This window comes from Barbus barbus (assembly GCF_936440315.1).
Source record: "Barbus barbus genome assembly, chromosome: 50".
NCBI classification, from domain to species: domain Eukaryota; kingdom Metazoa; phylum Chordata; class Actinopteri; order Cypriniformes; family Cyprinidae; genus Barbus; species Barbus barbus.
In genome coordinates, this window is record NC_136728.1 from 15,594,262 (window position 1) to 15,604,836 (window position 10,575).

Genomic DNA, 10,575 nt, shown 5'->3' on the forward strand with positions numbered 1-10,575 from the left:
CCACCTACGTTTAATGAATGAGTTTAGGACTTTTATTTTGACGCGTTCACGGCACGCTGCGTGACCCGTAAGTCCTGCGTTTCCTGCTGTCGCGTCACTCGCGTGTCGTGTCTGTCAGCTAGCTCTTATTTATATAAACAACCCGAATTAAAATATGAAACACTTGACAGGAGAGTGACAATAAACACGCACCGCATTTGCTCACGCTTGTGAACTGCAGTAAAGAAAGTGTTTTGGAAACGCTGCTGTTTATATGTATACAAACTGAAATTTATATCGCGAAAGGACGCTTTGTATTTGTTGGTAAGTGCATCCTCGTGAGTGTTTTTATGTTTGCTTTATAGTTAATACCGTTTTTGTATCATAATTTTACTGTGGCCATTCAATTGCTTGTTTAATTAAATATACTTGTACTTAATGCAAGTAATATGAATATTTTATGTTATTTATACTCTCTCTAAGAAAAATAGATCCAAGTGTGAGATAGAAAACATTGTAAACAACAAACAATTAACCTCTTAACTGACCTACATTCCCATAGGTATGATTCTTTAGAAGTAAGTAATCATAATAATACTCTCAGATAAGTATTTTGGGTGCATTTGTGATTTGTAACAGCATTCATTTGCATAATTACTTCTTGGAAGTTAAATTGATAAAAACCTTTAGTAATGGGTATCGTGTGTCTTAATTTACCATTTATAGGTTAAGAAAAATATATATGCAATAACGCATTGGCATGGAAGTGATTTAATTCTATTCTAATTTTTTTTTCTCTCTCTATAGCAACAAACTGCTTTTTATTTTCCGTCTTCTCTAATTCCAGCTCAGGACGGACCATCCGTGAATAATCTACTTAATCTCTTAGTGAGTTGAGTTTCATTCCTTTGTTCAAGCCTCGGTGGACATCATATGATCTGTACATCCTGGAACGGGTTTAGTGAGCCCTTCAGTGCTGTTTGCAGTGATGGCTGTAACCAGGCGTTTGGAGGGGTGTGACAGACATTTATGTGCTTCACCCAAGACCTATTTGTTCACTTTTGAAACTTCCTTATAACTGCAGGTTCAACTCCAGTTCAAAGCACTTAGAAGAGGTTAGGGCTTATGTTACTTTAAAATGGGATCTTCTAATGTGAAAAAAACATAAAAGGTAACTTTATATTATGCTTCAGTATTTTATAGCACTTGTGGTCTAGTCTTAGTTGAACAGGATTGAAACAGCAGGTATAGCAGACGAAATTCCGAAATTTTCTTTGTAGTGTTTTGGAATTTGTACTAGATGGCGCAATTGAATCACATTTATGTTTATTCTCACTACCTTCTCTGATACAATTCATATCTATCTTTCTATTATCTAATGTATTTTAAAAATGAATATATTTGAGTTGAGTTACAGTTTGATTGTTGTTTATGTATATCTCGCAGGTGTTGGGAATGTGACCCTCTCTCAAATTATGGTCTCTGCCACTCATGTGATCATGACTGTCCATCCCGTCCTGGTCCTGCTGCCCATTCTGGGGCTCCTTGTGCTTCCATGTGCACCCTTTCATTTGGAGAATGGCCTCAGGATAGTGGCTAATGTGACTATTAACAACACAAGGGATTGTGACGTAAAATATTGTAAGTCTATCTCTACTGCACCTCAAATATCCTTTTGATTGATTCATTTAAATTGCATTTCAGTAATTGTTTTTTTTATAAATGTAATACTTCTGCATAAATATTCTTGGATTTCAATAAAATATTTAGATAAAGGTAACTACAAAGGATGAGCCATGAGGTTCTCTAGGTATTTTTAAAATGTCACATTTTTAAGAAACCGTTTTTAAAAGTGTTTTTGTGTGTGTGAAAAACATTTTCTCATATTTTTTTATATTTACTAATAGGTTTTTATTTGTATTTGTCATTTAATATCAATCTTTTTTTTTTTAACACAGAAACTATTTAAAAATGAATTATATTATGCAAAATACAATGGGACCATTGAATAAATTGTGTGTATGTGTGTGTATTATATTGAAATATATTGCAATAAATATATAATATTACATGGTTACTTTTTTCGCACAAAACCTTATCTAAGCATCTTGAGAACTTTACCTTTGTGCCATATCTTCATCAGCACAATATTCAATACATTTTAATTTAACTTTTTTTATTGAATTTTTAATTTTAATTAAATAATTTTTAAATGGATAGTTCACCCAAAAATAAACAAAAAAAATATTTGGACCCCATTGACTTTAATTGTATGGACAAAAAAAGGAAAAACACTGAGATGTTGTTCAAAGTGTGTTATACATGTTTTGAATTGACATGAGTCTGGGTAAATGATGACAGATTTTTTATTTTTATTTTATATATGTGCATGATCAGCTAAATTCTGTCTTGGCAGTTCCATCAACTGGCCTCAAACTCTCTCACACAGGCCATCCTTATTGTTGAACCCTGCACAAACATAATTGTTTGATTATTTTCCACTATTTCCAAGAGTTAAACCAGCCTGTTTTTCTTTTTCTTTGTTTCTTTGTGGGCTTGAGAATGAAATGCAATCTGCGTGCTACCTTCAGAGATAAAACGGGGTACCTGTGGAATATCATTTTTTTTTTTTTTTTAAGTAAAGCCATATGTTGTGTTTTGTCTTTTATACATCACATTTTTCCCTTGAAGGACGTGCATTTTCAAAGAAGGCCATGTGTTTTGCATTTAAGATGAAAGGGAGGCCTGGGTTGGGCTGTTCTGCTTATGCGCCAGGCGTTGCTTCAGCAGGCCATACCCTTCTACAGTCTTCGTCAAGACATGCTCTTTTTCTAATTAAATTGCTTTTTTTTTTTTTTTTTTTCTCGCTTTGACCACACACGTTGCACTTGACTATCTCGCCACCTCTGTAAACACGCAGACAGCCGAAATTACCCTGAGGCGTGCTGGCTTTGTGTTCGGGGGTAGCGAGACTAGCCCTGCCCCCGCCCTATAACACGCACGTACGTTGCCGGTATTGAGTTTCCATCACGTTAACCGTACAGAGATCGAAAGCAAGGTCAGAATCGCCACCGCCATCTGGAAGTCTGAAATGTTTGGAATGATGGGGAGCTATAAATACATAAGCATTCCACATTCCACTGCAGGGAACAGTGTGTTTTGGACACGTCAAAGACTAAACGTATTACAGGGCAACCTGTGGCGACTGCAAAAAATCAGGCCAGGTCCTCTACTATTTCACACCGCTCTCCTTTTGTCTTTGGTTTTGTGCGTTTTCTGCATCAAACAGCTGGAGAAGTGTTTAAAAGGAAAAAAAAAATGCACGCGATGCAGCTGGCCCCTCAATTTAGTGTCAACGCTGACCAAGAGATGATTCAGCCGGGGGTTTTCACTTCACCAAGGCTGATTATTGATTCACCTGGAGATTTTAAACGCTGGATGATTGTCCGTTGGCAAGGTACAAAAAGGGAAATGGGGGCATTTTGGAGCATTCTGCAGTGCCAGCGCAAGCAAATTCTTTATAGTCCCGTTGGTCCTGCTGTGCTGCAGCCACCTGGTTAAGTAATCAGGGGAAGTGGGAATAAGGGAAAGAGTGGAGACGGATGTGGAGGTTGAGGTGTGCTGTACCTAACGCACACATGGCTGCTGGGAGGGGATCAAAGAAAGGTCTGTTTTTCCTCCTAGACATGGATCGTTCCCAAAGACTGCAGAGCTCAGGATATGCAGTTTGACATCCAGTAATGAGCATTCGGGGGAACGTCTCTGTCCCAATGAAAACAACCGAGGTTGACGAGTCACAGATTGCACTGTTCGTTTTATTTCATATTTTAGAGCGAGCTGTAAAATATATTTGGCCATGATACTCTGAAAACAGCCTTTAGAAACTAAAGGTTTGGGTTATTTGTTCTCTTAAATTTGGGTTATGGTTGCACAAAGTGTCCAGTTTTGCTATTTGATGATTTATGGAGTGGAAATTTTGATGATGGCGCAGAATCTTTTTGTATTGTATGTCCAAATTGGTGCAATATATGTTTGCACCTTGAATTTCTCATCTCTTGTGAAAATATTTGTATGTGATTTATTACCTCCTATTTTGTCAGGATTCAGACTGATTCAAACCGTTAACTTGTCTACTTTTTAAAAGATTTATTCAGAACTGGCCCATAAGAGTCATTTATTTGTGAATCATGTTAGACTGGTTGTCTTTTTAGCTCACCAGTCAATACGGTCTTCAATTCACATTCACAATCCTGTTAAAATAAGGTTTATTTTGCCGTGGCACTGATTCATTAGCAACTGTGCCTGTTCAGCAATCTGATATAATTTTAAGTCCATCGAAATTGACTGCAAACGAGGTTTATTTCAAGAAACAATATTTGATTTTTCTAAGAGAACGTTCTGTTGATTCCTTTTTTCTTCATTTTTCAGGTCCTCAAGATGAAATCTGTACGAAGGCTATTCCTAATAGAAATCAATCTGTGTGTTTTCTGATCAACTGCCTGAATAATACCCAGAACTTTTCTTGTGAAAATATCTCAAATTTCGACGACATGTTAGGGGAATCAAGTGTGAACACAACAGGTAATACCTCTCCTTGGATTGTCTGCATTTTTTTCTGTTTGTGCTTTAAATAATATAATTTTTCATCTCTTGCAAGTGTGTTTCTATTTGTTTCATTTATTAACTTTACCTCTGATTTGTCACACTAATTAAAAAAAGTAAATTGTGAGGTTATGTGAATATTAGCCAGATGTCAGCATTTATCAACCCAAACTTTGTTTTTGCAGACTCTATCAATGTGGGCAAAAATCACACTGATAAATCAGCGCTTCTCCATCACTCTGCTGGCACCAACTCTTCAACTAATGTAATACAACTGTTGCCAACTGAACTTAACGTCTCGATGTCCAGGACTTCCACTACCACAGATCCGACCACTTTACCAATCAGCTTTACAACTATAGCAACCTCCAACCTGCAGACAACTCCAACAGAGAAAGCTGCCACAACTGATGCAGTGCCAAAACCAGCGATCACCACAGCCATTCCGACAACACCAGCCGTGACATCCACCATCATAACTACACCTAAACCAACCACAACCAGCCCTAAACCCTCTCCAACAACTACCAGCACAACCACCACCACCATAAGAGTTTCACAAACCATAATTACAAAACAGCCTTCTTCACCGTCACCATCAGGGACCAATATGTCCGCCAGCATCTCACCATCAGTGCCTACAACACCTTCACCCACTCCTTCCACAAAACCAATCCAAACTTCTGCAGCATCATCAGATAAGAAGCCAACACAGACCATGTCAAAAACCTCATTGAGCCCCTCAGTAGTGGCATCAGCACTGCCTAAGAGCATTCCCAAAGGGGACCAAGCCTTGATTGAGGTGGCCGGGGACCCTTTGACCAGCCACCTGTTGAACACAAGCTCCTTGTTGACCGTTCTTCTGTTTGGCCTCCTCTTCTTCGTGGTCACAGTGGCGCTGTTTCTCAAACAAGCATATGAGAGTTACAAGCGGAAGGACTACACTCAGGTCGACTATCTCATCAATGGAATGTACTCCGATTCGGGGGTCTGACCGGGATTGTGTGGTTTACATTTCAGTATATTTCCATTTTCAAAGGTTGGTAGCAGATTGACTTTGGTTTGAGACCCCTTGGTAGCACTAAAACACTTGAGTGATCCCGTATAACTTCAAAATATGAGATTCCAGCTGGTGCTCGAGTGAGTTGGTATGATGTGTATCTTTTGTTTCTATGCAGATTTAGCTTCCATGTAATTATTGGCACATGGGGCTGAAGCCTTAGTATTAACTTAGCCCTCAACCTTCGTTCAACGAATGTCATTATAAGGGATTCATAGTGCAATACATGGAAATGCTTTGTCTAATCTGTCATGTCCAGTGTTTCATCTGCGGCTGATGAGTTGGCTGCAATAAATGCCTTTTTATGTTTGTCGGAACGGTTCAGGAACATTCAAAGAATTGTTTATGAATCAATGCCTTTTTTTCTTTTTTTTTTTGTATGTGTGTGAGGAATAAATGCCAAACCAGGAGTTGTGACAGAAGCACATTATTGTAAAGCCAAGGGAATAACTCAGCCATTGTGTATTTAGTGTCTGGAACAAAGAACAGATCAGAGGAAGGGATGAAGTATGATAGTCTGATATGTGCCAAATTGATTTTGTAAGTCTTAATAGCTGCACTGTTAAAAAGATATATATATATATAGTAAAGAAAAAACTTACTTTGCACTCTGTGTTTTATTGCATGTTACGTGTCTCTCTCTACTTGATGTTTACTTAACTTTGATCCATAACTAGGCTGACGGTAATCTGTGCATCTGGTTTACAAAAATTTGAACTTTCATCATCAAGGAGCTTCTATGTGTTTGGCCAATAAGATGGCCAGCATTTAATGAGCACATTAACAAATGTGTCAGGGCTCTGAAAAAATGAAAACTAAAATAAAACCGGAGCCAAATGGCTAATTTACAACCTCGTGCAAAGCAATAGTTAATATATTTTAAAAGTATTTCAATGTTTTTTTCAATACAATTTTTAATTGACTGCACCAAAACAATGTTGTTGATTACTGATAAACGACTCTCGGTAACACTCAATTACCGAGAGTGTTACCGAGTCTGTGTGTCTGATTCAAGCTGATTTGGAGACTGTTTGGTGACTCTTTTTAAAGTACTCCATGAAAAAAAAGAACCGGTTCATATAATTTGTTTGTGAATCAGCCATCACAGCGTACATTTTGTTCGCCTGTTGTCCCTATGATATTTGAAATCACATATGGACTCAAACAGCCTCCCAGCTAGGTTACACTTTAAATGGTTATTTACTTTTTTGTTGTATTTTCGACCATTGCAATTTGGGGCCATGTGAGTATTTCTTATTCGCTATTGAGTAAATTCTTTAAATGTTTTGGCAAACTTAATGCTTTCAGCTGGTCCTCTCAGCTCTTTTTAACACATTTTACCATATTTACAATGGTTATTCCAAATCGGCATGGAAAATTGGAAAAAACCTGTTGGTGACCATGCAGAAAAGGATGTGTAAGTTCAAGGGGTCCATCGCCTCGCTTCTGGAGTCAATGGGCCCCAGCTTTCCCATGGTTTCAAAGTGTTTTATGAGTAGTGCATATCAATCACTCTTTGGAGTAAACAAGATGCCGCACATAAACAAGTCACATCTGTCGGCCAATAATTGCACCTTGGAAACATGTGATGCACATTGTCTAATTTTAAAGGTCTGGAAGTTTAATTGGCAAAGAGGAAAATAACGAGTTGGAAGGAAGGTGGGCCGACACCTTTACAACAAGCTCACCAGGGGACTGTTTTGTTTTGGGGGGGGGGACAACAAAGTAAAGTGAAATGTGAATTTTATTAGAGAAGCACAGGACAGAGTTTGGAGTTCATTGTTATCTTCTGCAGGCGGTTGTGCAACTAGTTGCTGACCTGATCTGGCCTTAAAAAAAAGAATTTTCACAACCCATGATTACCACATTTCTTGTCGACTGCTGCATTTCAGTTATTTCCAAAGGAATAGTCTCGGGCCTCAAAATTTCCCAATCTCTCACTTTCTTTTGGCATTTGACATCCTTGATTTTTACTTCATGCCAGAACAGAAACAATGCCGACAAATTTCCAATAAAAATGTTAACCTCGCTCTCCAAACAAAACAGTGGACCTCTCATTTGTTTTGATGGTTTGGTATTGATACTAGCTATTAGCCATTTATTTGCTACAACTTTCAACAGAATATACTTGTTTTCCTTGGTTGTTTTAACTAAGTGGCAGATACATTTTTCCCCACGGCTTCAGGCCGACTATGAAATCCTGACTATGAATTTCCAGAGAGAAGTAGGTAGCAAGCAACAGGGTTAGAGCAAAGCACATTGACATGATGCCTCTATAAACCCTTTGTTTTAAGAGGACTTGTTCCAGATGGCATCTGTTACGCGCAAAATATGCCTTGCATTAAGTCTTGGACGTATTAATACAAAGTCTAATATGCAAAAGTAACAACGGGCAGTGGATAAAGTGTTTTTTTGTTTTTTTTTGTTTTTATTTGCGCACAGTGCTCGGCTGATCAAAGAGAACGCCGAGAGCTATATTGCACAGGTGACTGTATAGGCAGGTTTCATTACAGCATATTTCTCTAGGCCCGGGAATTACTGCCTGCTTCGCTCACACGCACTACCGCGCACATATGCTTTCGCTTTGGATTTGGAGTTGGTTGCAGAACTTTACCATTCAGCCCAATGAGCGCTTTTAGTCCGCCAGGGGTTTCGGTTTGATCCTTGATGTTTGCAGCACCTCAGGACTCATGAAAGAGGCCGAAAAGAATTAGCATATTGTACTGTACCCTTTTATAACGTAAGCTTTCATACAAGCATGAAGAAATACTATCAACAAACAGGAAAAACCATGCCAAGCCTAGCATATTTAAACTGATGTTTTCTGAAGTACAAAGAATAATTGATCTGTCATTCACTTACAAAGCAGATTGTATGCAAATTAAAGCTTTTATCTCTCCCTAACAAAGCAATATCTTTTTTAATATCTCAGTTGTTTCTCAGATTGTTCTGCTACAAAAAAGACTGCAGAAGACACTAATGTGAATAAGTATCATGTTTCAGAATTCATATTTGAGAATCTGTTATTAGAGAAATCTAACATGACTCATCGATTTCTCCCAAGGCCAAATGAGATCTCTAATATCTCAATAATTTCTCCTGCTATTCAAATTGTTCTCCTGGGGAAAAAAGACTAAAAGACGAATCTTACATTTGTATCATAATCTTTCAGAACTCATATTTGAGAATCTGCATTCAGAGAACTCAAACATGGCTCATCAAGTTCTCCCAAGATCAAATGAGATCTCTATAAAGATAATTTCTCATTCATTTCTCCTGCTTTTCAGATTGTTCTCCAGAGAAAGACTCCAGAAAACACTAATCTCACATTTGTAATGTTTCCGAACTCATATTTGACAATCTGCAATCAGAGAACTCAAATGTCTCATCAAGTTCTTTCAAGACCAAAAAAAGATCTCATTAATATCTCAATCATTTCTCCTGCTTTTCAGATTGTTCTTGAGAAGACACTATCTCACATTTGTCTCTTAATATGTCAGAACTCATTTGACAATCTGTTATCGGAGAACTCAAATATGTCTCAAAGTTCTTTCAAGACTAAATGAGATCTCTTTAATATCTCAGTTATTTCTCATGCTTTTCAAATTGTTCTCCTGTCGCTCTTAGACACTATTTGTCTCCTAATGTTTCAGAACTCCTGTTTGACAATCTGCAATCAGAGAACTCAATATGTCTCATGAAGTTCTCCCAACACCAAATTGTACAGCTCTATAATCTTACTGCATGTTAACAATTGAATCATGTTGGTCTCTTTTTACTTTTCTGATTTAAATTATTATGAAACATTGATGGTTGTTTGTACTGAAAATCCCCTGAAGTACCAGAATATAAAGCCGCAAAAGTTCTGACTAAGTGGAAGACTGTTTTAGTGTTAACCATAAATTACATATAGAACATAACCTCACTTCCATTCCTGTTAAATGACACAACTTTGAATCTTCCCACCTTATCTTAGAAAACAAAAAACAGAAATGAAACCTTTAGAATGGTGATATCATGTCCCTCACCTTCCACTGGGGTTGATGAGTATGCTATACCATAGTGAACCTATAGTGGGCCCCCTTCATCAGGACCCAGTACAAAAGATCCCATTGTCCTTCCCTGTTGACAACCCATGGTGTCTATATAGATGGTCCTATGATTGAAAACATCACAATTAAGCATTGTACATTATTAAATCTAAATAAACAGTGAAATGCACTGATTTAAAGTCAGCACATGCCAGAATTCAATTTAAAAACTCTGTCCTGATCTGCTTACATTACCAGGCCAAGTTGTCACACTTTATATTCCAGTGAACATTTTTCAGAGTTGGTTTATTTCTGAAAGCCAATTTCTTTATAGACACAATCAAGCCTAATGTCTTGGTTACACAAAAGCAGTTAGACATTTCAAACATTATTTGACAGCGTCGATATAGGTTGACTATATTTTTTGGCGTCCCCTAACAGTATATGTCAATAAATCTTATAATATTAATATCCCAGTCTGTTTGAGTGATTAATATCTGTTTGTTACGGTAAAATGTACTGATAACAGCTTTGGCTGCCCACATGATGACTAAAAGTTCTTCAAGATTGGCCTCTCCAGCAACTACAGCCAATAATAGCACAATGAAAGAGTATTTCCCTAACCCCATAAACATAAAACACCATCATGGTAACACATAACGACCAAAATGCAACGTAAAAAGCCCATAGGAAAAAATACAGATAGTAAATATAGCCTAATTTTATCCACAGACTGCATTGTTAAAATAAAAAAAAGTTAAATTTATCATGTGACTGTACATTTATCCTCGAAACTAGTATTTTACTTTTTCAAATTGACCTGCAGTTTACACTGTGCGTGCTCTTCCAGTGGACTGGTGAAGCGAGAGCGCGCGCGCGCCACGGCGCCACACAATCCCACTT

At 37.6% G+C, this 10,575-nt stretch overlaps 1 protein-coding gene across 2 annotated transcripts; it reads left to right on the forward strand.

Moving 5' to 3' along the window:
• Positions 1-62: 62 nt before the first annotated feature.
• On the forward strand, positions 63-6,248 carry cUnh11orf24 (chromosome Un C11orf24 homolog). 2 transcript variants are annotated; one of them, XM_079414335.1, is made up of 5 exons: positions 63-303; positions 787-867; positions 1,426-1,620; positions 4,408-4,560; positions 4,767-6,248. In XM_079414335.1, exons 3-5 carry the CDS (start codon positions 1,455-1,457, stop codon positions 5,573-5,575), a joined length of 1,128 nt encoding a protein of 375 aa, XP_079270461.1. In that variant the 5' UTR covers positions 63-303; positions 787-867; positions 1,426-1,454; the 3' UTR covers positions 5,576-6,248. The 2 variants fall into 2 exon arrangements, with proteins under 2 accessions (XP_079270461.1, XP_079270462.1); XM_079414336.1 differs by having other exon boundaries at positions 827-867.
• Positions 6,249-10,575: the final 4,327 nt, after the last annotated feature.

Excerpts from the sequence above, each read along its gene's own strand:
- cUnh11orf24 (XM_079414335.1), top strand. The coding sequence starts at position 1,455 with ATGGTCTCTGCCACTCATGTGATCATGACTGTCCATCCCGTCCTGGTC. Across the intron at positions 1,621-4,407 it reads GGATTGTGACGTAAAATATT|GTCCTCAAGATGAAATCTGT; the intron begins GTAAGTCTATCT and ends TTCATTTTTCAG. Across the intron at positions 4,561-4,766 it reads ATCAAGTGTGAACACAACAG|ACTCTATCAATGTGGGCAAA; the intron begins GTAATACCTCTC and ends TTGTTTTTGCAG.